Source organism: Sabethes cyaneus, chromosome 3 (genome assembly GCF_943734655.1).
Source record: "Sabethes cyaneus chromosome 3, idSabCyanKW18_F2, whole genome shotgun sequence".
In the NCBI taxonomy this organism is placed as follows: domain Eukaryota; kingdom Metazoa; phylum Arthropoda; class Insecta; order Diptera; family Culicidae; genus Sabethes; species Sabethes cyaneus.
In genome coordinates this window covers 194,730,772-194,758,726 of record NC_071355.1, presented here as the reverse complement: position 1 = coordinate 194,758,726, position 27,955 = coordinate 194,730,772, and the positions used below count along the sequence as shown (strand labels likewise).

The window sequence follows — 27,955 nt, the reverse complement described above, 5'->3', positions numbered from 1 at the left end:
AACAAAAATGGTACAACAAAGCAGTATACTAACTGTAGCTATCTACATGTGAGCCCCCTCACGATAAGCCCTTTATTGTTCAGCAAAACTTTGACTTAGATAAATAAGTATTTAAAACCAGAAATTAATACAATTTACAAGCTAATTTGTACCCCAAGGTCGTTCAGCTCTTTCAATCTTAGTCGTAAATGCTGTTTTATGCGGTACTCAATCAGCTTCAAACCCATAGAAAACCGGTTGACGACTTAGAAACTAAATTCTAACCTACTCTTCCGCTCTACAACAAGCCGAATAATGCTTTTACTTCACTATTATCACCAGGCTCAGCCATGCGACACTGTACAAAAAGAGAATACAGCCTACGTGGTAAGGATAATTCTTTACCACTTCCTTCCACCGCCTCGGTGGTTGTTGTGACTGCCACGATTTTGCAGCCAAGGCGGCCGATAGTTACTGTTGCGTGGTCCTCCCCGGTCATTGTCTCGATTGTTATTCATCCAACTGCCTTGATTGGATCGACCACCACCACCACCAAAACCACCTCGTCCACCATCGCGGCCACCGTCTCCTCCACCACCACGATTATGATTGTGGTGGAAGTTTCCTGGTGGGCCTCGGTTATTCCCATTATTAAACCAGCTGGGAGGTGGCGGAGGTCCACCTCGGAAATTATCGTCCTCCATGTCATTCATGTGTTGCATGGGCGGTGGTCCTCTATTGTTCGGGAACATGTTGGGATTGTTTGGGAACATGTTTGGATGTGGAAGACCTGCTGGTGGCATATTGGGTGGTCCATTGGGAGGCATACTGGGTGGCACGCTCATTTGTCGCATCATATTGGGCCCGCCCATTGGATTGCTGTTATGGGCTCCGACCGGCATGGGACTTATTCCCGGAGGTATCCTGCCCGGTGGAAGCATTCCCGGCATGGGGCTTGGATTAGCTCCAGGAATGTCCCAGTTTCCAGGTCCACCAAACGGTGGAAAATCGTTGTTGGTACCAGTGAAGAAAGGTGAATTGAAACCGGCCGATTCGTGGGGTGGAGTCGACTTTGGTTCAGGCCAAGGCATTGTGGTGAAGTCATTTACAGAGTCGGGGTTTCCGGTCACATCTTCCAGTGGGATATGCGCTGGAGTGGAAACCGAATACACCTCCACATCCGGTTCACCTGGTGAGTCGGGAATCATGTGACGGTTGAAATACAGAGCTTGAAGAACGTTACGTTCGCGGTCCCGTTGAATACGTCTTTCTTGACTGTTGACACCATCTGGATGAGGTGGAACGTTATCAACCGTTATTAACGGTATCCAAGGTGTTCGCTCAATCATCACGTCATCCGTATGTATTTTGCGTGCTAGCATGTACTTTTCACGTTCGTCCACCCGTTCTAGATGTTTCAAATCAGTAAAGGTCTTCGTCACATTACACCGCTCGGTAATATCCAACTCGAAGTAACGAATTTCCTCCAGCTCTTCTTGTGCTTTCCATTTGAGCTGTTTTTTGGGTCCTTTACGGCGATGGATTACCAGCACTCCAGGAGGTCCATCGGGGCCACAACCCGGACCGGGAGGCTTCTTACTGTCCTGGGTTTCCAGGCTCGCTCCTTCGGCTTGAGCCATTTTCTTCTCAAGGTCGTGATCAACCGCATTGATCAGCTTATCATCAGCATCCTCATCGTCATTGTTCAACTCTGATTTGACCCGTTTTGGTTTTTTAATCAGATCCTCATCATCGTCGTCCTCAGCTTGTTCGGCTGAAGTGCCGCTTGTTTCCTCAGATTTAACATCAACATCCATGGATGAGATGTCGGACGGTTTCTCGTCCCCTTCGGTGGATTCTTTTTTGTCTTCGGCATTTTCTTCCGAATCTGCCAAAGTATCACGGTAAAATGACATCGGCGCTGCAACTACCTTGGCGGGTGACGACGCAGGCTCCGAACCGTTGCTGGTGGTGGTATCTGGTGCAGTCGTATCGGAGGAATTTGATTGGACGGGCTTGCCAGTTGGTGTTGAGGGGGCTTGTTTTTCCGTCACCGGACTGGTTGGTGGTGGTGAAGCGGGAGCGATCTTGTCTGGTGAAGCGGCGGTAGCATTGGAGGCTTTTTCGGCCGTCGTTGCCGTCGCTGGATTGGCACCGGACTTGTCCGTGGCGGCGGTCTTGCTGCTCTCGGATGCACTGAGCTTTCGCTTGCGTTTCTTCACGTCCTTTTTGAGCGTTGCCGAGAGAGCATCCATAAACATGTCCGATTCAACGAGCGAGTCTGTAAATGTAAATAGGAATGAAAAGAGTCGATTAGAATGAGGTGTGACCGATCAATTGAAGCAGGAAGCAGGAAAATCGGAATTGTGCTATTGGCGGTGGCGTGGTGGCGGCGATCGAAGCATAGTCAGCAGGCTGTGAAATAAAAATGAATTCAGATTATATTACGCCCACAATGGACGCTTGTTCGTTAATGTTCAGTGTTATGAGCGCATCTCGAACCCTAACAAAAGATCTTAAACCTCTCTGTCCCAAGGGTATTTCGAAGATTTACAGTTTTTGGTAATGTGAAAAAAATTATTAATAAGCAATTCGTAGAGTAAAACTATACAGCTTATATGTACAATATTTCTGCTACGTTTGCGATAGAAATATCCATATTTATTCGCCTTAAAAATTTTATCAGCTGACTTCAGTATCGAAAGTCATGGATCACCTGTGCTACCATAGGGCAGAGTGGTTTAACCAGCCGATAATCGAAAACGGAAAGTTTGTTCAATTTGGTTTATGTTTAAAAGTGAACCAATTTTAATTTTCTGGGTTAAAACAAAACTTGAGGGTGGCATAAATTGATTCGAAATTAAGGTCGAGACTAAAACCATAATTGAGATTATCGATCAGACTAGTTTACAATACGGAGGCATCAGTCAGTAATCATTGAAACGATAGGAGGCAATAGGTTTTAAAAATTTATTGATTCAAAACTTGTATACACATTGGTTACAATGATTCTGCCTAGAATGATTAACGAATTTTTCGGAAACGCTATATTCATGAGACGATTGATTATTAGCATGCGACCGAAATTTGTTTTATTATAAACATAGTTTTTCGTTCCAGCTAACTCATAGCTTAATTCTACCGATCGCCTTAAATCTAGTATTTTTGGAATGCAAAATGTTCTTCAGTAATTATCAATCAAACTCCGAACTGCTTAGAATAGATTACGAGAAGCAAAGATTATAAAGATTATCGCCCGAAACGGTCTTTTGTATATCGAAGTTTCCCTCACAGCTGATCGCACTAACGATGAAGTTCACGGGCTCCGTTTCTTATTTAAAAAGCGAAACTATTTTTTTAGGAACTTAACTCGAATGAAGTCAAGCAAATCAGATACATACTGTGATTGCCTTCAAACCTCTGTCCTCCAGATAAAGAATGCAAAATCAGGCTTCATTAAATTCCCCTACTTGTAAAAGTACATTACTAAATCGCTCTTCCACCCCAATCAAAAGTAAGTATCAGTTACGATTTAAATATTTATCGTATCGTCCGATTTGTTCAAATAATTCAGACTTTGTTGACATTTTCAAGAATCAAATCGATGCAGTGGCAGTTACACTTTCAATATGCCATTATTTAATTGAAAATGGTTTCAAACTAAACTTTTCATGTTTATATGACGCTCTAGCTCACAGAAACCAAAATTATTACTATTATATAACTAGAGTCGAGCAACTCGACTCGACTGGATCAACGTTGAGTCGTGCGAAATTTCTCCAAAATATCAGGACAACGCATACTACAGCATATCTGTGCATGACAAAAACAAACTTGGCGTTTGCAGTTGACAGTTGAGTCACTAGCTTTCGAGCGGCCGACTTTATCGAGTTACTGCACAGAATTTGATTTCGTTATGAACTTTAATCTGCTACTGTCGTTAACAGATGCTTTTCTAACCTTTGTTTCTTATCATTTTATGCCTTTTTGTAGGTACTGACTCACCACTGAGAAAATTGAGGTATGTGCTGATTGCAGTTACATGCATTGCATTGGCGTAGTTGCTTTCAATATTCTTTATTTCGGAATTGGTTAAGTTGTTTTGACAACTTTGATATGACTAGGATAAAAAAACCTGAGCTGGCCTTTGATCTGCCCTGGAACAGTGCGATTTCTGTGTTCATGACTTCGAATCGTTGAAACGTCTCGTTTACTGTTTACATGATTTGCAGCGATGCAAATCACTTGAACGCATCTGACAAAATTTTGTTATTTTTCATATGAAGGCGGAAAGTCAATCGTTAGCTTTTCGGCCACCACTCAGAAACGAAAAATGTCTAGAAAATTTTGCCGCCTGTTTTTAATTATCGTACAAATTGCGCCCAGCGAAAGGTCCCAGAATTTTATGAGATTTTACCCTCGAGCTTACTTCATCGACTTATGAGCAAAAAAAATATTTAGAAAATTCGAGGTCTCTTTTCCCCAGGAAAATTGATGAAAATTATCCGATTTGCATGGACATCGCTTTTTATTCATAACTCTCAAACCATCGTGGAAGCTTTTTTTTAACCTTCTGCGGCTGAGGTTGTAGTCTGACAGACCCCTTTCCGACTCATATTTGCAGTTTTCTTACATCCGATGGGTTGTCAATATATGTTCTCAATTCTAACATAATCAAAATCTGATTTACATAACTCAACAATAACAATTTTAAAGTAAAGCTTAGGTGTCTACCAGTCCACCACGTCAGCATAATCGTTACAGATTAGGGCACCTCAGCCGCAGAATGTTAATGAAAATGCAAGCTATAGTTTTCTTGGCAATCGAGGAAAACAATAATCTGAAAAGTTGTCAGACATGCCTTCTTGAAAATCTCTGGTAAAAGTAATGGATTGGTATTTTGTACCTTGAGGAAAATGGGGCAAACTGACTTCTAGATTATGTTTTGTGAAAATAAAATTGTTCCTATACCTATTTCCCAACGTTCTTCTTCTTTCCTTACCATAGAACCTCAAATTGGAGAGAGTTTGTACATGATTCTTTCAAAACTATTAGAAAATAGGGATAAATGGGGGAAAATGGGCTACTTCTCGTCATTCCCGCGCGTTGAGATCATCACCAATCGATTTATCGGGATTTTTTACATAACGAAAGTCACTTTTTACCCCACAAAATAGGCGGCAACAAAAAGTTCCGTTTTCGGACGATTCTGCCCACTGTGCGCTGTCAGAATACAAGACAATTGCGGGACTAGTGCTACGATCCTATTGACTTTAACAACCTCTCCTAGCCGAGATGCGAGCATACGATAACGGGTTTGTCAGACCAGCCCGTTTAATTTCTTCCGGTCATAACTCAGGAACGAACAGAAGCCGCTATCGTGAAATGTTTATCACTAAAAGACTATACGTTCAACTGTCATGCATCTTATGTCCAAGAAAATCAAAAAAAAAATTCATTGGAGTTTTCCGGGAAAGCACGAGGCTTTGAATTTTTTAATTATTTTTTTCGTTCATAAATACATGCCCTCAATCCGTGTACGAAATTTTATAAATTTTCAGTCTGTACGATTATTTAAAAAAATACGCAGATCTATCATTAGGAATCGAGATGGTTTGGAATTTCAGATATTCTAATAATTTTCTCGCAAAACTAGTGATCTTAGTATCCATTTCATAAAAAAAAACCTTTAAAAAATCGTAGAATAAAATAAAAAGAATTGTAAAGTTCCAGCCTATTAAAAACTATCCGAATCGTATAATTCCATGCGGTGAAAGAATTCAATCCTCCGATTGTAATGCGATTGAAAACTTGAGTAAAACATAGTAAAATCTGGAAGAATTAATCGAAATGAAATTGGCTTAAATTTTTCGAAAATTTAACTTTTATGTCGATAAAAACAACGGCGAAAAATAAAATCAGCATATATGAAAATTAAATTCTAATGCACATGAATATTGCAATGAAACGAAACTATGTTCGCTTTTTGCTCTCCTTTCCTTTCTGGATTAAATTTAATCTCGCTTAGCGCGGCATCAAGTCCGGAAATAACTATCTGCCCGTATGAAGTTGTAACTGACAGGTACAAGGGTTTAATTTAATACCCTACCGTGACCCGCCTATGCGTGAAACTGTTGTAAAGCAAAAGAATGGAACGAAAGAATAAAGAACAACCAAGGAACGAAAACGCACGTGTGTGAGTCAACGCTCAGACAAGACAGCAAAAATGAATTCAAAATCTCAGGAAAGTTAGGAATAAATTAGCTTTTTTAAGCGTGGCATGAAAGCCTACATTCAACTCTTTCAAACAGATAATTTTCTACGAGTTAACTTTTTCCAGGTTCTGCAGTAAAGTAGGGTACAACGCTAGTTCTTCAGCCTGCTACTATTTTGGGCCTGTCCCCTGTTTTCTATATCCTGAGGGAAATTAGAGGCATGCTAAAAATACCATTCCATGCCGTAATATAGTAAAATTTTAACATAAATAAGGCCTTTGCAAATTATTTTTAAAGTTCTATTACTACTTGTACCGCTTGTATTACTGCTTTGTACAGCGCGGCGTATAAAAAAAATCATAAACCTAACAGAATCTCTTGGTGCAGCAAAAGAGAAAGATGGCACTCGAAAAATTGTAGATTGAATAACTATAAAACTACAAACTAAACTAAAATGGTTCGTACCAACGAAACATTTAAGATACTGTCTAAAGCGCGAAAGTGCCGATTTTTTCTTTCAACCATTAGGTAATTGAAATTTTCATTCAAAAATGAAGGCGCAAAAAATATCCCACGTTCATACTTTAATGGTTTTTTATTAAAGAAATTCTTTGAGCGAAAAACGGTCAGAAAACTAAACAACATAAACTCTTTAATTCTTTTAACAATGTCTAATGTGATCGCTCTTGCATGAATCGTAAACACGTGGTTGTTGTTGGATTTGTGACGCAAAATGAACGATGTTAATTCAAGCGCATCGTTTTCAACGTGTAGGTACCATTACTGAGTGAAACTAAGAAATGTTGGAAATGTTGGGAATTTGAGTTGAAAAAAGTGAATTTAGAAAAATTTTAGGTGCTTTTATGCTGCATAGTTTTAAATAGAATTCTAGCCTGAAGCAATGTACGAGCATATAAGTAAGGTAAAAATGTAAATATTTTGATATTTATTATTCCCTTTTTAATAGAAATAGTGCGAAGTATGTGTAATGAAAAACAAGTTCCGAATGTAGAATGCAGTACCAAGGCTAAGACGGAATTTTGCACCAAGCTTTTGCTTAACGGTTGTTCTTCTTTATACATAAGGGCATGGGATGGTATTTGCAATATACTCCTAACTTGGGCATACTCTGTTTTCATGTTATCGTGAGCCTGAAGAACTATTTTGACTAGAGGGTAAGCTCAAAATAAAAGGCTGAAGAACTAGTGCCGTACCTCATTAACGAGCAAATTGGGCTGTAATGCCACAAAATTATACGAAATTTTGTGCGCGACGGGCATAGTTAATCAACCTATGAACGAAAACAATATTTAAAAATCTGAGGCTATCGATTTTGTGTAAAGCTCCAACGGAAATTTTCTCGGACTTTTTTTTAATTCACAACTAAATTTAGCATGCTGAGCAAAAATTTTTGGCAAAGCACGGTTTTGTTGCTATATTCTGTCGAGATTTGGTTTTCTGCTATTTTGTTTGACAGACTTCACAACCAATTGTTAGCGTACATGACAATTTTGGGGTTAGGACTTTCCCAATCGAGATTCATATATCAGACGATTGGGCTTGCTAGACCGTATTTTTGTATAAAAATGTAATCAAATTTTCACTGCAACTCAGGAAAGATATGATCCAAAAAAACTTTCCACAATTTTTTTTATACCAGGGAAAAATGTTGGAGGTTAACAAAATTTGGTTACATTTTCCCGAAGATATTTCGGTGCGCCGTGCGATTATTTTTACGTCATAGATAGCAGGTTAACTGACTGACTGCACCACTTCGGAACACCCGTGGGCAGTATCGTGATTCAAAATTAGTCATTTTCATTTTCAAATCACAGGATTTTTCAAGACGATTTTGAATGGACATTTGGACGTATTTTAAGCCAATCTGAATACTACTGAAAATCGGTTATCGATCCCACTAGGACTCAAACTGGTCATTTTATCTAGAAACAATGGTAAATGAAATAGTGAATCTGATAGAACAGATGAGCAGTCAGTTAAGCAGATTGCTATTTTTATTTCGTCTGCTATGACGAGGAAAATAATCCCACTCGATTCTCCTCACGTTATGTCTGCCAATTTTGATTTTCAATTTTTTATGTTTTGCATTTAGCCTTTATTTAAAATTATCGTACAAATTTGAATGGAATTATCCCAGAGTTTCATTAATTTTTATACATTTTGACTTTTTTCTTGAATCGTCAAACTTTTTTTGTGAATGTAAGTAAGTTTTCTTAATTCCTGGATTGTTGAATTTACCTTTAGCCCAAAAAAAATCGGCAGTGGAAAACTTTAAAGAAAGTTGAAAAACTAAATTTTTCCGCATGGAGATTTTCCGAAACCTGCTTGAAAAATGTATATCTCATAAACCAAGCAACAGGTAGCTTACATTTTTTATAAAAATTTTCTCAGCAACCTAAAAAAAAGTTTCTGAAAGTTTTCCAATTTTTTTTAAAGTAGTGAAAAACTCCAGGGTATAATCGAAAAACTATGTTCTGCCTCTGGGAAAACTTTCTAAATATTCATTTGTTTATCGATTATTAAACTTTTATCAATAAAAATTTCACGATAGCGTTTTATTTCTAAAAAACTAATGATTTCAGAGAGCCACCATTTAAATCCTATAGAAATTTAGGCCATTACAAATATTTTAAAAAGTTTTTGTCCGGTGCTCCGGTCACTGAAGTGGGGGGGGGGGTGTTTGCGAAAAAAAACAGAGATTTTTTTAATCGAGCAAAAAAAATATTGATAAGTTTAAACGTGAAAACCAAATCTATTCTTGATTTTAATATAGGTATACGTTATTATTTTCCATACAAAAAACTGCGAAAAAAGACAAAAACGAAATAAAAAATTTTCAGCCGATTTTCGGAAATTCCGTTGTTCGAATTTCCATTTCTGTTTCATGCTAGAAGCATTAACTCAACTCGTACTCATTTTTCGAGTTTTCCGGCTGAAGAACTCACAGACAATTGGTTTTATGAATAAAAATTAACTCATGTCCCACAAATTATTTTTTGCCCCCAAATTTTTCAAGCCAATTTTCAAGGGGGGGGGGGGTGACAAAAACTTTTGAAATTATTTGCAATGGCCTTATTTTATTTTATTTTGTTGAATATATTTGAAAATTAAAAAAAAAGCTCATAAAAGCTTTAGAAATCCATATAAAAGTCGCTGTCCTAAAAGCCAGCCATCACATGTTCAAATCTTGGCTAAATACACTTGCACCGGAATTGTCTTGTACACTACCAGCTGACTGCGAAGTCTGTCGAATTAAAAATCAAACTGCAAAATAAAACGCAGAAATTGAGATTAGGGGTTTTGGGGTCTGTACATCGAAAGCACCCTTAAAAAATCCCAAGCGTATTCATAAAATTTAATTTACAAGAAATCATATTTCTATCTTTAGACATTTTAAATCCTTGCAAATTTTTTGCAATTTCATACATCACAAATACAAATTTCATAATCTCCGTGGCTCTGCTGCTAACTGGGTCGGTTGACTAGTTGGATTGAATTCTCAATCAATGAAAAATTTGACGTATATTGAGAAATGGCATGCGAGGTTCCTGCCTATGTTAATTGAATACTAAATTCAGTCGGATTTATGATTATGCGAAAAAGGTACTAGAGCGGAGGGAGAGAGGCGCCTCACGCTTTCTTTTTTATGAAGTTTATCGCATTCGTCGGGCAAACACATTGAGGTCTGCCCTACACATCTACCCAGATGCAGTGGGGGTGTTGTTAGTTGTACATACTTACAGTACAAATATGCACAAGAGGAGAACTGAATCACCACCCTCCAGCTCCAGTGGACGACATGGTAGCTGTCGTCTGCAAATTTATCTACGCAATGCCTGACGGTAACATTTACCGCCCAATTATGAACATTTTTCAATGTTCATTAAGCTTTAATAAACATTAATTGAGGTTTATCAGCAAGAAAATACTTTTTTTAGGTTTAAGAAAAAGTTTGCTTAATCGTGATGCAAAAATCATAACGGCATTCACAGTTTGTCTCGTTTGCAAAGGTTTCTTTCATTAGTTATGTAAGATTCACCTATTCAGCAACAATTTTTTCAACATTTTTTCAACAATGTATTCAAAGAAAATAGTGCCACATCCAGCTAACAATCACAATCATATTCGTACTACAGCAATAATTATTTATTGGGAGATCAGCGATTGTAAAACGTGACCAAGATTTTTGATTCAAAATGAGCAATGAATGGAGAAGCATGGTGATTAGATAGCTTATAATGTGTACGCTGTGCCGTTTAACGGAAACCAACAGCTTGACTTTTGTTACAATTCAGCAAAATCATGCCACCGAAAATTATATGTAATGCAATTGGTGCAGATTTAACGTCAAAACAAATTAGCAGTAAACAATTTCTAGCATATCTTTGCATGTTGCTTCACCACAATTAGCTAAGTTACAGTTCACCTTTACTTTCAGCCTCGTTTATTTGCTCAACCCGTTCGTCGCGTTCGGTGAATGAATCACCGCATCCATGAGGTGGCAAAGCAGATAAGTAGGTCAAACACGAATGAGAGAGTAATAAGAAAAATCTCAATCGATAACGACTTCTCCTAAGTGGAATAGGAAAGGAAGTGCGACCTTTGTGATTCATTTGTTCAATGCTCGGAAGAATTGATAAGCTTAGTTATTTCTAAAGCGGTACATAAATCTCGTCGAATCTACATTTTTGGCAAAGATGTAGGACTACTAATCGATAAATGCCTTCTAAACGAGTGGCCAAAGGACCCTTGCATCCGAAATAAGTTGTAATTGAGTCATAGCATTGCTTTAACATATTTTTGTTTGTGTTCAAATCATTTATAACTGACAACACGAAATGTGATTTCCAATAGCTCAATATTTAACTATGGATCACCAGCAAGATCAATGTACGATAAAATGGCAACTCAACTCAACTCTCAATTTAAGTGTCCGTTAAGTTAATTTAACATGGATTACTTTGTTAAGCCACAGACCAAAGCCGTCAGAATTTGGCATAGCAACTCGTGGAACAAGCCAAGCACAGTGGTAACATACTGTGTGTTTCCATCGAAGAAAAAAATCCAACTTACAAAGGTCTCCGATTTGATCAGAAATCAAAACTAACAATAAAGCAAGTCAACCGACTCTAACTGTAAGGCCACGGCGACCGTCATTACTCAAAATTGTACATCCAGATCAGCTGTCTGGGGGAGCTGAGAATTATTTATCGGTAAAAAGCCTAGACCTACAACAACCCATCCTCCTATTGTATCCCCATCATCTATTTCACAACCTCAACATACAGACCTCCTAAATATGGTGTCATCTTCGCAAGGCACAGGCATAACACGGGCAGGTAGGTAATTTCGCAACGTTGCTTCATTCTCAGGGACGTAGTGGCGGAGTGAATAAAAGTGCCTCAGCGAAGGCCGAACTAGCAAAAGAGTGCGCCTGCGCAATCTGGTAAACGTACACGGGAGAGTGGATGAAAAAAAAAACGAGTAAAAAAGAAAAAGCTTGCATCGTTTCTGCACTGCACGCGTTGGGACGGCCGGAACGATCCACGCAACATACTTTCTAATGGGCTTGGTATGCGCTATACGGTACATTCCATTTAAAAGTTACGTTCGAAAAACAAGTCCTTGCTATTGACGGCTTGGATTGCCCATTAGGATTTAATCCGAAAGTAATTGTAACCCTCTTCTTATGGCTTCTACAGTTTTAACTGTTCAAAAATGGAAGCGTTGCGGAATTCAATAAAATAAGCTTTCCTTCGAAAGAGTTCGAAACTCATGAATACGAAATACGTATCTGTCATGAATAAAATTAATAGTAAAATTCAATCGTGAAAAAGTTTTTCCCTACTTTCATCCTTGCTTTTTTTGTTTAGCAATACACGGAATAACAGGCATGTTGACAGACCTTTCTAGCACGAAGGCATCAATTGAAGATATATGGCAATAAACGACTTATTTTCAAATAACATTCTTCAACGTTAAATTATGACTGTTTGACTGTCATAAATGGACTGCAAGGCAAGATTCAATACTTTCTACTCACAAAAAATAGCAAAACAGCTGGTAAGCTATAATCAGCTGCAAGAGTTAGCAATTGACTGGATGTGTGAAATTTGGCTCAATGAATAAATATATAACACACAGCAATCTTTCGCCCAATTCGTTCACCCGCCGCAAAGTCTGTTATTTTTTTAAATCAAGCTGTATGATTTTCGTTATAAGCTAAGTTTAGAACAGGCTCTAATCACATAAAAAAGTTCAGTTTTGTTGGCTATCATATAGGGTAACCAACGTATTTTGGACCCCCTCAGCAACTGTACATAATTTGGACACTTACAGCAAAATCAAATGCAAGTGTCCAAATTATGTACAGCTGCTGATGGGGTCCAAAATAGGTTGGTTACCCTAAAAGTTTAACATTTTTGGCTCGAGTCGCACGTTCCCTCACCATTGCACACTCCTGAATTAGAGTGGTCTTTAAAATTGAATGGGGGGCTTGAAGATCTTTCTTAATAATTCAACTTTTGAACCACTAAACCCCGCTTCTGATAATTTTGACAGGATATGGCAACTACTTTAAGGAGTTATCATGGTATGCAAATAAAAGAAACTCCTGTGTATTACCTTTTTTTTTTGGAAAGCTGAGATTTTTTACGAAATATAAAAAATTTAAAAACGTATAATTTGTTGTTTTTCATGAATAAATTTTTAAATAAAATAAAATTTTGGTGATATTTGAACCACCATAACACATTTGGGGCACCCTTGGTATTAAATAAAAAATATAGGTATAAAACCTTTAAAAAGGGACAAGCACACAAAGTTTGAGCACATTCGGTGCAATTTTGACGTAGGACTAGGTAGCGACGGGTAGATAGGGAAGGCGTCATTCAAAAAAAATCTAAAAATATGAGCTTCACGAAAAGTGGTTAGATTTTGAACATTAATCGATCCGAAAATCTTCTAGGCATCAACTCTAATATAGAAAACTATCAATTTTTAAATGCGCGCAATTGAAAAACTGCCAAATGTCATGTCTTATTGTGGTCATGACATTTGCTAAAAATACGAGATTTTACAAGCACAGACATCAGTTTGATCAGTTGTCAGTGACAGCTGCAGACAAAGTAAATTAGCTTTTTCTCGCGTTTCAAAATTTAGTGGAAATCTTCATTGGAATCATTTTTTGATTTCCCAAGCACGGACGTCATGACTGACAATTGTTGCCATTATCTTATTGAATTTTTGAGAAATATTTTTTTTAAATAGCTCGCTTGTCAAAAATAACTTGTCACTTTTACGCGAAAAATACGTTCTACGTAAATGCCGCGGAAATTCTGAAATTCGCGCAAAAAACCGTGTAAATTCCGAAATTTGCGTAAATAAACCGTGAAAAATTTATCCCTACGCGAAAAAAATACACGTATTGCATATCCGCGAAAGTCGTGGAAAACCGCATAAATTTGAAATTCGTCTAAAAAGCAACGTGAAATCCGAAATTTGCGTAAAAAGCGACCTCAGTGTATTATTGTTTTAATGCTACACTTAAGCCGCTATTCGCGCTAAGGATACGCTTCGCGTAAAAAAAATCTCGTAAATGTCGCAAGTTCGGTAAGAACCGCGTCATTTTCAAAATTCACATAAAAATAGTCGCACGAATAGTTCAAAATTCCCGTGAAAAACGCGTAAAAGCAACTTCAGTGTTTTTATTTGTTACTCTCTTTTTATGCTATTTTGGCTCTACGTGGGTGGAAGTCACGAAGAGTTCAAAGGTTTTTAATAAAAACCAGCCTAACATAGTCCTACGTCAACCATGCGGTAGTGTGCATAACTCTTGATTTTTATTACAAAGTTGAGATCGATTCAAGTTTATACAATTGATGAATTGTTAATATTTAGAACACATACCGATATTATCGGATACTAAAATTCGCATTTCTATTAGATTTCCCACTAGGTATAGGTTGAGCGTGATGATTTTAAAAATTGTTCAATCTCAAAGCTAACTGTCTACCTAGAGAAACACATTTGGTGTAATGTATTTTGCTACGACAAATCTTAGGGGTCCTAATTAAACAGAATCAATAGATCAAGGACAGTTTTTCGGATTGAGTGTCATAATTTAATCTATGTCATGTTTTGATGATGATCAAGTATAAGTGCAAATTTAGTTTTCCGATAAAATCCACACTCTCTCTTTCAATTAAATAGGAGAATGCTTGATTCAAAAACGATAGATTGTATACCAAAATACGTATCACCAACAGCGTAGAACGTAAATTGAAACAAACAAAAACAGCTGTGCATGCATTTCATGTGCAGATTAAATGCCTTGTTTGGAATCTACTTTTTAAAGCTGACCGTCCCCGAAACCGAGTGGCTATTGTTTTTATTGCCGCAGACAACAGAGGTGGAAGTATACACCAATCAACGAAAGCACCCTGCATTGCTAGTTCGGCCTTGGACTTCCAGGACTCCGTGGGGTTATATAGTTATTTTCTTTTTATTGCTCGGATTTTTCTCACTCTTGACAATTGTTTTTTTGCGTTTATTAGTCAGCCATTTACGCGTCTCGCGGCTTTCGTGCGATTTGCATCACACAAAAGTTACAATGGATACAAGTGCGAGCAATAGCTTCTTTTCCCGTACGCTGTAAATGAGGTTTCAATGTTTTCAATGGGTCGTGTTGTGTATGCAGATGTTATAGAGAATGGGCATAAACTTAAAGCTAATACTCTAGGGAAAACGCTCCATTTTCTTCCATGTTTCCGATCGGCGCGCGTTGATTGCAATTTTACAGCAGCACGCACTTACCCAGAGAAGAGCGTTCATTATTCAATGTTGGTTTGATTTTGTGATAAAATAGTAACAATCATAAAATTATCTTACTCATCGTTGCCTGCTGGCGTGTTGTACCTTCTTCAAGGATCCCACGTTGTCCTTACGCGTTTTCCAAGCTTCTCATTTGGCTGAAGTTAAAAATGTAATTTTGCCAAGCTTACAAAATTTCTAATGGAGCAGTGACCTAATTTGAAAACTGACAACCTTTTGTTTTACTTTCCACTGATATCCGGAAAGCAAAACGTAAGGAAGCATATAATTCAAACAAGCCACTGACCAAATATTCACAACATTAGTTTATGAAGTATGAATCTCACAACAAAACACATTTAGTTCACGATACAGCCACACATTTCTTTCATTAACCCGCCGCCGGTGATGCCGTTACCCCGCTGCCAATGCACAATTCCAACATTTCCTGTTACTGTAACTCTCTGTAACGAAACTCAACGGAACCCGATAAGTAGCGTTGTGAAATGGTGAATACTTACGTTGCCGTTTCGGAGGAATAAGCTTAATTGCTCCTGGTCGTTCTACGGGATCTTCGCGGGCTTTCTTCTCTGGTGGGACATCTTTGGATGAGGGAGGCGGTGAACTTCGTTTACTGCCGCCGATGGTTCCCGTAGCCGTAGATCCGATTACCGCTGACGGGCTGGATACTGATGCTGGTTTCTTCAGGCCCTTGCGCGACGGTGGCGGAGGAGCTTCCTCAATCAGACCATGCGAGCGGAACTGGGAATTGTAGGTTTTTACAGTCTTCGGACGATTCTCAGCATTACGCACTTCAATCGAAATCGAGGCTTTTTTGCTGCTGACTGGAGATGATTTGTTGTTCAATGAGGAATCACTCTTGTCTCCATCATCTTCCCGAAGTTTTCTGGGTATTTTGGGCAATTTTGCCGAAGATGGAGATGTTGCTTTCGGAGTTGATTCTTTATCTTTATCTTTGCTCGAGTGACTGGATTTGTCTTTGGGATCACGATGTTTTTCACTCGAGCTTCCACTTTTGGAACTGCTGCTAGAGGACTTGGACGAAGATGATGAAGATGAGCTCTTATGATGGTGTTTACTCTTGCTGCTGCTATTGCTACTTGTGCTACTGTTGTGACGATCCTTGTCTTTGTCTTTCGAGCTTGAGCTGCTACTAGAACTTTTACTACTGGAGCTTGAGCTTGATTTGCTTTTACCACTGCTGCTACTCGTGCTACTATTATGCTTCGATGACGATGATTTAGATGACGAAGATTTATGATTGCTGCTGCTACTACTAGATTTCCGGTCCTTATCCTTCTCCCTATGCTTATCTTTATCTTTCGAAGAGCTTCGCTCTTTATCTTTACTACGATCTTTCTCATCGCTTTTTCTTCGATCCTTTTTATCAGACTCGCTCTTCTCTTTTTTCTCGTCTTTTGTCTTGTTTTCATCGTTTTTATCGATTGATTCCTTAGAATCAGTTTCTTCTACCCCTGTTGGTTTCTCTTCAGAATTAACCTCTTCACTTGCACCATCTTTTGCACCATTTTCATTCACTTCCTCATCGGTTTTAGTTTTATCACCTTCATTATCAGCCACCAACGATGAATTCTTCTTGCTAGGAGACTCCACCTTTGCCAGTACTTGCTTACCATTTTTTACCGTAATCTTAAACAGTAATGGAGCTTTCTTAGCGTTACTCTCAGCAACGGCCGAATTGAAGGCTTTCTTAGTTTCTTCCACATTCTCTTCAGAATCATCCGTGTCTACTTCTCCACTGGCACCGTTCTGCTCACCCTGTTGCTGCTGCTCGTCGATCGGAATAGCATCTGGAACGTCACACTCCTCTTCTACAACACTTCCATCGACATCATCTTCATGTCCTTCCTCGATTAAATCTTCCTGACCTGCAACGTCCGGGCCACTGCTAGAGGCGTTTTGTTTTCCGTCTGCCTGCGCGGTTTGTTGAGCTCCTGACGAGGATGGTACCAGTGAACCGGATCGGATGTCACTTCGAGCGATCTTGAGCCACTGCTCCACAAGCTTGGAAGCAAGCAGACGAACTCCTGAAATGTGAGAGAAAGAGAAGAGAGCTTGTTAGCAACTTATTTAAAGACGAATCTTGACAAAAGTCGTAGTTTGGAGCAAACAACAAAAATATTGAAGCTTTCCTACCAAGTAAAAACATTGTGTATTGCAAAATTACGCGATAAAAATCTTCAATGTAATCTCCACTTTTTCACAACTTTCGTGTTGGAAATATTGACTCGGAATTAAATATCGTCACGTGTTACGTGTAACGTGATGAATTTTGCAACTCAAACGTTGCCGGTTCGCTGTGAGATGATTTACAACAGAACTCTTTCAAGTCGCTGCTGGTCTACTTCCAGAATGTGCTAGGACTCTGAACCAAAATGGACGAGTTTCGTTACTGCTGTGGTGGATTCGGATGTCGATGTAATCGTCTTAACGGAAACCTGGCTTGACCAGAAGATTGTGTCACTACAGTTGTACGAAAGCGCTTTTCTCCGTTCTGGTATAGTTTCGAATGATGCTGTAAATGGTGGCCAGAGTCTTGTCTACCAATGCGCTTACGCATTTGCGGCCTATGCTGCGATCTTAGATGATTTTTGCGTAAGGTCATACGCAAAGCACAGACCCATAGCGTACCTATGGCATTCGCCAAGGACGGCAGTTTTTGAGGTACGGCAAAAAGGGTAAAAAACTCGGCAAGTTAAGTTTTGAAATCTGTATACACTGAAGCCGCTTTTTACGTGGTTTTTTTACGCGACTATTTTTATGCGAATTTCGGAATTTACGCGGTTTTTTTAACGGGATTTTCGGAATTAACGCGGTTTTTTACGCGATTTTCGGAATTTACGCGGATGTGCTCAAAACGTCTATTTTTTCGCGTAGTGTTGAAATCGCGCGAAATTTTGGTTTTTTACGCGAATTTTGGAATTTACGCGGTTTTTACGCGAATTTTGAAATTTACGCGGTTTTTTACGCGAATTTCGGAATTTACGCGGTTTTTAACGCGAATTTCGGAATTTATGCGGTTTTGATTTACGTGGGACGTTTCCTTCGCTTAAAAAGCGACTTGAGTGTATAGTTATTTTAGTAAATAAAGCTACAACACTTATACAATAATTATAAGCGTAATTAGGCCATTAGAAATATTTAAAAAAGTTTTTGTCCCTCCGGTGTTGGGGTTCTATTTCGTGCTATAAGCGTTAACTCAACTTGTACACTCATTTTTCGAGTTTTTTAAGCTATGGAGCCCACAAACAATTGATTTTATATAAAAAAATTAACTCGTATCCTACAAAAATTTTTTTTGAATTTTTTTTTAAGGTGGCACCGAATTATGACAGGCGGAACTCTTCGATAAATTTCATTTTCCATGCAAGAACCACTCATGTTTTAAAAAAGGTGTTTCGCAAGATGACCACATGGCAGCGCTCGACCGTAGAGCATAATAAAATGCAAATAAAAGTTGCTTCACAATGTGCATTACAGAGGGGAAGTCTCATTAAAAAAAATTCTATGTAACATATTTGCAAAACATTTCAAACAGATATACTTCTGCATCCACGTAACAAATCGCTTCTTCTATCGGAACTACCGTCACCGATTTCAACAATTTTTGTACAACTGATGAGGTTGTCAAAAGAGCCAAGATTATTTTTCCTCATTTTGCATCCTGCATTTTCCTCGGCTAGGCGGTGCTGCTAGATAGTCAGTAGAATTTTTGCTTTAGCCAATACTGTCCTGCACTCTAACAACCGGCCCCGAAGTCTGTCGATAAAGACGTCTTAGACAGACGTTTAAGCCGAAGGTTTTGCTTTTTAATATCGCATGAAGGTTATCAAGACCATGCCTAACTTCTGATAAAAATGCTTTCAATCTCTCTTTGATTTGAAGGAGAGCGATCGATCGAATGCTAGCCCTCTGCCACGAACATACCCTGCACGCGGTACAATGCTTATTTCCTTGTCCTTTTTTTTGGGTTCCCAAAATAGCATAGTATAGTAGTGAGTAGTAGTGAATAGTAGTGTATAAAAGTCTTTCTCCTTTTTTTCCTTTTTTGTGTTATTATCATCATAGGGACAACAGGGGGACTTCAGATTCAGACACCTGTTCTACCTGACGAGACAGCTAATGTTGGTCACTAAAACACAGGTAAAGCGTAGAGCCCCAAACATAGCCGACACGCCCATGTCTGTAAGCAGAGACATTCCAACCTCACGTGGACCTAACGAACTGAGACTGGGATCCCCTCTGCCTAATGGTGGAATTTCATATTTACAGCGAAATGTAGTCCTTACAGCAATGAAAGGAAATGTTATAGAAATGATATTGGATTCCTCTAGGCTAATCTGCTGCCAACTACCTAATAATAAAATATACGAAATACGCAAAAATGTTAGCTATGGTGGAGATAATACCTAACGGCTGAGCGCTAAAAATGAGTATTAAATATGTTAGGAATATGAGGATGAAAATCTGCTGATTACTCGGAGTTAATCAAACTAATTACACTTTCTTGTGGAAGTTGGACATAGATTTTTTTTAAACAATTGCTCTTTTTTCATGATAGACACAAGAAAATGTCGTTATGACGCAGGTGAAATTTTCGTTTTTGGGTCCTGATTCCTTGCACCCGGTATCAAAATCAACAATCTCTTAACAAAACATGCACATTTCCTCCAACAATATTTGAATGTTTGAAGGGGTACCATTCAAACATTTTTTCGAAAATATTTTGCATGGCCCGCTAGGAAATCGCCACCTTTAGACCAAGTGTGCGGAATTATGCGCCGCACGGTATTAGCGCACCTCACGGTAACAGATTTTGAACGACGAACACCGGTAATGATAATGAAACCTGTTACACGTTATACGATCAACTTGGATTGTTATAATTACACTAAATTATATTACGTTACGCGCGCGAGAGTTTAAGAGTGCACCCAACTACGATACGAAGCGAATTTACTCACTTGTTGCTATATGTACAACCTACTTCGAGGGCTAAAGGGCTGAGTATGTAACTGTATGAAAAATATCCGTCGCGTTGCAGGTCGTATGCATTCTAGCAGTATCTCAAGGCATCGCTAACAAGAAGCACGTTGCTAGTTTATTCTACAAAATGCCATCATAGAAGAAAGAATCTCGCGTACGAAGTAACCGAAAAATCGGCTATTATGAGACAAACAGGAGCATTTAGCTAATTTGAGTTTGAAATTTAGCCAGTTTGAAATCGGCCGATTCGTCGAATGCAAATATTGGCACTGGCGATCTGCAAATGGGTTGCGAAAAATGACAGCATAATAAGAAACTTTCTTTTTAATATTTAGCTTGGCTTCCTAAACAGTATAAATACGATGACCACGGGGAAACAGCAACAGCAAACAACTCACGCGCACGAAATGCACAAGCGCATGACATACACTTCAAATTACGCAAAATTTGGAGCGCCTAGAATACCGCCTCCCAGTTGGCCTCGAAGTAAGACGCTGGTCTAATAAGCCAGTCTTCGTATGTTCGAATCTCGGCTGGGAGAGGCTGTTAGAGTCAATAGGATCGTAGCACTGACCCCGCACTGTCCTGTATTCTAACAGCTGGTTGCGAACTCTGTCGTATAAAAAAAGGTCAAATTTCGATAACGGAATTAGTACCCAGGCTTTGCTTTTAGAACACCGCACCAACCATCAACAAGCCTCTCAATCTATCTCGGAGGTATCTTATATAAAAAAAAATCTTATATAAATTCAGAAGCTGCTTTTTATTTTGACCAGTTTGAAGCTGACTGCATGTTGAGACGCGCAACGAATTAGCGACGTGTAACCCAGGACCAACTATAGTGGAGATGAATTCTTGATACGGCAGGAGCCAGCTCTCGGTTGGTAAAATCTCTATATTTTGTAACACATGTTTTGTCAAACTTCGTAACACGTCACACCCTTTCCGCTAGGGACCTTTGGTTTGCCAACGTCTCTTTCTTCGAAAATTTATAACTTTTGAGTCACTAAACTAATCAATTAATGGCTTTGTATTTTAAATAAGGCCATTGCAAATTATATTTAAAGCTTTTGTCACCCCCCCCCCCCCCCCCCCCCCCCCCCGTTGGAAATTGGCTTGAAAAATCGGGGGGCAAAAAAATAATTTGTAGGATATGAGTCAAATTTCTCTCTATAAAATCAATTGTGTGTGGGCTCTACAGTCTGAAAAACTCGAAAAATGAGTCTCCGAGTTGAATTAACGCTTCTAGCACGAAACAGAAATGGAAATTCAAACAATGGAATTTCCGAAAATCGCCCAAAAAAATTTCCCTTCGTTTTTGTCTGTTTTCGTATATTTTTGCATAAAAAATAATAACGTATATATTATAAGCAAGAATAGATTCGGTTTTCACGTTTAAACCTTAAAAATTCTTAAAATCCATGTTTTTTTTTGCTCGATTAAAAAAATCACTTTGTTTTTTTTCGCCCCCCCCCCTTCAGTGGCCGAATACCGGAAGGACAAAAACTTTATAAAATATTTGTAATGGCCTAACTTTAAAAAAAAAGTATTGAAATCAAGCTCAAAAATACTCAAGACATTTTTTTGGGTGTTTTTATGGTGCGTAAACCAAGAAGGAAGAAAACTGAGTGTTGTTCACATAAGGTGTCAATAAATCAGATATGCAGTCAGTATACAATCATGGGTCACACACAAATATGGGTCTTTTAACTTTACTTGCCGATTAGTACATGAATGCTTGGCGAATTTGTTACTCATAAGTAGCAGCAATATTTTGATCAGTTAAACCGAAATTGGCAGTTAAATATTTATTAGTTTTTAATGTATCATGCAAAAAATTCCCAACTCTCTAAGAAAATAGAAGAACTGAGAGTCTCTTTAGCCTCACAACATGAAAACACAGTAAAAAAAACAAATATTTTCAATGTTTTCTCGATCATAAAAAGCTTTTAAATATGTCTGAGCTCATCAATAGCTTTCTTTTGGTACTAAAATCTGTGAAATAGGTTCAGTAGTTCAACAGTCATGAATTTTTACAAACAGAAGAAAGCAAAAATAATAATTTTTGAGATCACGCTGAGTTAGCAACGAGAACTCATAAGTGCCAAATAAAAAAAACGGCTCTAAAATTAACTGAAAAGTGAAAAACACCTAATCCAAAAAATTTTATTTCACCTAAGCCCAAATCAAATTGGAGCACTCTTAAATTCTTTTTTATGAAATTGCTGAATTGATATACATTATGGCTTATGACTGTTGATTTTTATTATTTTGAAGCAATTTGTTTTTTTTTTCTTCAAATTTGTCTACTTCCCAAATATATCCTCCAAAATTTTCCGAAGGGGTAGATAGAATCGGAGATCTACTTTGAACTTACTTTGAGTTTTGAAGTTTAATACACAAATCTTGTTTTACGTCCGCTTTCAGTGGGACGTAAAAAAACGGGCGTAAAAAGAGGATGTTAATTAAACTTTTGGACGTAAAAAAAGAGAAATCCACCTCATATTTGACGACGACGTTAATTCAAACTTTGAACGAAAAACAGGACGTTAATTCAAATTTCGAACGGAAAAAGCGTACGTAAAAAGAAATCATATGAAATGAATGGACGAAAAGAGATTCGAATGAGCGGCAATTTTTATCAACATGTAGAATGCAACATGTGGAATGCGACATGTGGCTAGTTTGTTGCTGCAATTGGCACCTGCAAGGAAACAGACATTTCCCGCAAGCTATAGCCTGAAAACTATAAAATTAGTTATAAACCTGAGCAATACCTACTAAATCTAACTGACGTGTAAAAAACTACAAAAGTGCTTTATGTTTTGTAAAAATTATCGTACCTCACATTTAGCCTGAATACTAGCAGCATCTATGATCGACATTCCCAAATATCAAATAGCAACAGTAGTATCCCTCGAACTAACAAGTATTTTTTACCTTCTTTCGTTAAAAAGCGCCACTTTAACCAAAACGGAGACATTGCCAACTAAGCCCAGATTTGAAATGACGGGTTAATCGGTAGGAAAAATGTTGTATCGGACGTGTAGGAAGCGTAAAAAGATGTTAGCCGCTACTTTACCCTTCAGTTTCATACGCTAGATGTTAGCCCTTGCCAAGCAAAGCACATCTAGATAGAATTAACAAAAGGGCGAATGTCGCAAATGTAAACAAAACGAGTGAGAGTTAATTTTTGCTGGGCCAGCATAGGAAAATCAACTTTCACTCGATTTTTTACGCTTGCGACATTCGCCCTTTTGTTAGTTCTATCACAGACAAACAGACATAACACTCGTTTTCCATTCTTCGTACCGATTAAACCGTCATTTCAAATTTTGGCTTAGTTGGGAATGTCTCAGTTTTGGTCAAAGTGGCGCTTTTTGACGAAAGAAGGGAAGTTCCCCATAAAAAATACTTGCTACTTCGCGGGACACCCATGTTGCTTGTTTGATATTTGGGAATGTCGATCATAGATGGTGCTAGTGTTCAGGCTAAATGTGAGGTACGATCATTTTTGTTGATTTTTCTTCCAAGAGTTATGTATGTTTGTCTGTGGTTCTATCTTCAAATGAGATAAAGGTGCAAGTTAGCTGAATGATACTGACAGATTATTGTCATTTCAATTACAGCCACTCTATAAAGTGGGATTTCGAATTTGGCATGGTTCGATTCTGGGATTTCCCTTACAAAAATATGCTTACATATCAGTCAGTTTCCGTATATTGCACCTGGCAGCAATTTACGAGTTCTACACGTAAAAAAACCGCGTAAATTCCAAAATTCGCGTAAAAAACCAAAATTTCACGTAAAAAAAACTTTGTGGTTTTCAACACTACGCGAAAAAATAGACGTTTTGAGCACATCCGCGTAAATTCCGGAAATCGCGCAAAAAAACCGTGTAAATTCCGAAATTCGCGTAAAAAAACCGCGTGGGGAGGCAATAACGAAAAACTGATAGTTCAAATTGCTAAATTGCAAACATGCGTGGTAAACGCGGAAAATAACCACGCTAATAATTTTCGCGTTGAACTCTAAATAGATGGAAACTCCGCAATACATGCTTTAAATGACGCAAAATGATGCCCTCAGTGAGTTCATGAAAAAAAGTTTGCTGTTTCGAACAATATTTTTATTGCCGTAGGACTACGTTTTACCGCAGGTTGCCAAAATCTTACTTGCACCGGACGGATAACTCTTGGCGAACTTTCCAAACAGAAACCGGTTGCAATCGTTGATTAATAATATACTCAATTTCTAACACATTTACATTCATTTTTTCATATCAAAAGAGAGTCACGATTTTGGCAACATAGGCGACACGCATTTGTTGCCAAATTCGACATCCCACTGTATAGATATAGTCACTCTATGCTTACAATAACTCTCACCCGTTTTGTTTACTTTTGCCACATTCGTCCTTTTGTTAATTCCAGGGGGGATCTATCGCTAAGGAATTGTGAAACTCACATGTGAAGGGGCAGGCAGGTAACCATAATTTTCAATGCCGCTCTTGCTATTTCTTTTCTTACCGATTTGCTGCTCTTGCCTGTATATGTAGCTTCCGAAAAATTTCTCAGTTTGTTTTATTTACGCAAAAAAGCAGATAAATGCATTATCGGGATCAAAACAATACAAACGACAATTGCGCTGCGTGTTTGGGTTTGAGTTTCTGTCAACTGCAGCAGACAAAAATAGCGTTGCGAGTCCCCTGGCTCGAAATCAATCATAAGCCGTTTGGTCCATGACAGTACAAACGTCATAGACCAAACACCATCTGCGGTAACGCACACATGTAAGGAATTTGACAGCAATAGATTCCCCCTGGTTAATTCTATCTAGAATTGTCATGAAGGAAACATCACACGTTTGGCAACCCTTGTGCAATTTTCGAAAATGTGGCTTTGCTCATGACAATCTTTATAGACCATAACATATGAAAAGAAATATAACTTACCCTCGTGACTGCTGTCCTTGGACAATGACTTGACCAGCTTAGGTGCTGTATTGCTCTTAAGTCGTTCAACATCCACCGGACAGCACAGCAATAATTCAAGCAGCTCCTGTATCAAAGGCCAATTCTTGGTGGTAATACCATCGGCCAACCACATGTGCACCAGTGACCAACCACCAGCGGCCATAAACTGCCCGAGTAGTTCAGTCTCAGTGCATTTTAATATTTGTATATAAATGCATTTAGATACAAGTTTCTTGGAAAATTTCGCCATCAAACTGAAATAAATAAGAGAAAAATGCGTCGATTAGTTGCAACAACTTCTATTTGTTGCTTTGCTGAATATGTCTAAAGATTTTTAAAATAAGAAGTACGCGGAAATTAAGCTCAATGATTTGGCAACAGTGTACAAAAGCTGCCAATAAGGTTTTGCACGGGCGAGCATAACCTCACTTCTTTGACGTCTATCAGTGGTTTGTTTACATGGACTTGGAACATGGGTTAACATGTTGAAACTGAATATTGCTTAAGATCTTAACGGCAAGTCAGAAAAGCACAAAAACTGCCATTCCGAGTAGTTTGGAGGGCGACACTGCTGAATAATACGCTTTTAAAACGTTTAACTCCAATTTATGCATATCGCGTTCGCCTAACAAATAGTAAACAAACCACGAGTGGATGTCAAATGGGTGAATTGAGTTCATTCCGGTTCATTCGTGACGTCACCTTGCAAAACCTTATTTGCCGTAGGGAAGGGCGAAATGTAGCCGTCATGATGAGTGATGAACTATATTCAGACTATAAATAAAACCAGTCAAATGGTTCAAATGTATAGACATTTGTGCTGTTTTTTTAACTACATCTAACAATTATCAAAATCGCTCTGGATGTTTTGCAGTTTTACCAATATACCAACATTACGAAAACGTTTTTTTATTGAGTGGTCTGGTTGGAACTAGGCAGGTTAAAAACAACAAGTCTATTAGAACAGTACAATGGTACTGTACAATTAGGGTTAGATCAAATCCGTTCATTAGCTTTGATTTGGAAGCTATCTGGTCAACACACTTGTAAGGTTCTAACGTTAAGTGTGAAGTAGCAATACGGGCGTATAGCAATATAGCTTTCTGACAGCTCAAGCCCAAGCACCCACACGATAGGTATTTGCCTCATTTCGGGAAAGATCCGTCAAGTGTTGGTGCTGTTTTCAAGCACCAACACACACATAAGTGGAAAAGTCTATGGATAGCGCTAGACATGAAACTTTATGCGAGTGCGACTTTGAGTCTGTTTCAGTCAGCCAGTGGTCAGTCTTTGTATAAATTATACCGCAAGTTTAGAAAGATACTTACTTTGCAAGGCGTTTTACTTCATTCGCACTACGAATGCCGCCATTGGGAGCCAGTAAAACACTGAGGCATACCAGCAACTTTAACGGGTCAATCCGCGGCTGCAAGTGAGATATAAAAACATTAAATTCTGCATTCATGTTTACTGCACAGATTTGTTACCATTTTGATCGACACAACAGAATCTCAGATGTGAACTTCAAACTGCTTTATCGATTCTATCAGCTTTCAACTTTTTGCTGTTGATTTCAACTTAAACTCGGTGCACTGTTTTATCGACAGCTGCCACTGCCACTAGAGCTTTTCCATTCTTTAGCTTAACGCCGGTATAATGGAGACTGCATGGAAAACAAACACACAATTTAGCAATTTATCGATTCACTAATTTCTTCTCTTAAATCACTTGCCGAGTACTATATTTCGAAAGTATTTGAAAGCGTCGCAAAATCTACTGCACTAGTTATAGAACACTGTAAACTAGCTTGATTGGACTCGTTTCAGTCGCCTTTAATCATGCTCTTTTCATTTCACTAAAAACGTGCACATCTAGCTAGGGACAATATACAATCCTTTTTTGTTTATACTGGTTGTTTAACTAGGTACGCTCATTTAAAACAAATGCCAAGTTTAGAAATTGCTTGTGCCGTTTTTTCCTTGTAATCAGATGAGGTACGGCAATAGGATTAACCCTCTTACGTGCGTTGAATTGCAATTCGCCAAGTCGGTTCAAATACACAGTATTATGATCTGAAAGGAAGCGTCAGTTTCATGACTGGAGTTATTTTTGAATAAACCAATAAAATTAAACGTCGAGACGAAGCGGTGTCGAAGTGCACTTCAGTATCAAATTGAAAGTCAAATTAACAGGAAGCAGTTCTCTAGAAAAATTGGCAACCCTGGCATACTAATGTCAGTTGAGCTTTTTAGCTTTTGTCACAAAAACAAGGTGGTATTGATTTCCGTTTCCCACCCGTCAGTACAGCTGTATCTAGAGCTTTCCCGTGGTGTTATGCATTGGGGCCCTACCAGTTTTTTTCGAAATACGTTTAATTGCTCCAAATTACTTTCGAAATGTAGCTTACCGACTATCACTGCAAATTTCTTAGAAACTAATTAAAATGCAACTCACTCGAAATCCTCTTTAATTGTTCTCTTTTAACTGACTTTACTTTAATTCGCTTCTCGTGTATCGATTATCCGATAATGCGAAGATTCCAGTATCTACAGTAACTTTGCTGCCACGCGATTGACCGATGTGCGCCGTACTTCTCGCTAGCCCTTTTCAAAGATGGCGACGGCGACTAATGGCGAAAATTCCTGCGATGACCAACTAAAATCTGCGGATGACGTGGACTAGCGCAAAATCTACAGGAAAACCACGGAATACACGCGAATTGCAACGATTAATAATCTGGCAAATCTCTGGGAAGCCAGAATCACTTCAAATATCTGAATAATAACGCAAGGCTGAATAGGCAAAATGGTGGCCTAAAGAAAAATGTTCAAGCTACAGCCTGTAGGTAAAATCTACTTCAAAGGAGCACAGCCGAAAACACGTCATAACTCACCAAGCGCTAAGTTCTTTCTAAACAAAACACTCT

General features: G+C 38.4%; 1 protein-coding gene across 1 annotated transcript; it reads right to left on the bottom strand.

The window, feature by feature from the left end:
• Window positions 1-27,912, bottom strand: LOC128744711 (dentin sialophosphoprotein). The gene is made up of 6 exons (XM_053841895.1): window positions 27,484-27,912; window positions 26,517-26,692; window positions 26,358-26,455; window positions 25,009-25,283; window positions 15,548-17,095; window positions 1-2,260 (listed from the first exon to the last, which is right to left on the bottom strand). Exons 2-6 carry the CDS (start codon window positions 26,517-26,519, stop codon window positions 381-383), a joined length of 3,804 nt encoding a protein of 1,267 aa, XP_053697870.1. The 5' UTR covers window positions 26,520-26,692; window positions 27,484-27,912; the 3' UTR covers window positions 1-380.
• Window positions 27,913-27,955: the final 43 nt, after the last annotated feature.

Excerpts from the sequence above, each read along its gene's own strand:
- LOC128744711 (XM_053841895.1), bottom strand. Across the intron at positions 17,096-25,008 it reads CAAGGACAGCAGTCACGAGG|GAGTTCGTCTGCTTGCTTCC; the intron begins GTAAGTTATATT and ends CTCACATTTCAG. Across the intron at positions 2,261-15,547 it reads TATTCCTCCGAAACGGCAAC|ACTCGCTCGTTGAATCGGAC; the intron begins GTAAGTATTCAC and ends TTACATTTACAG.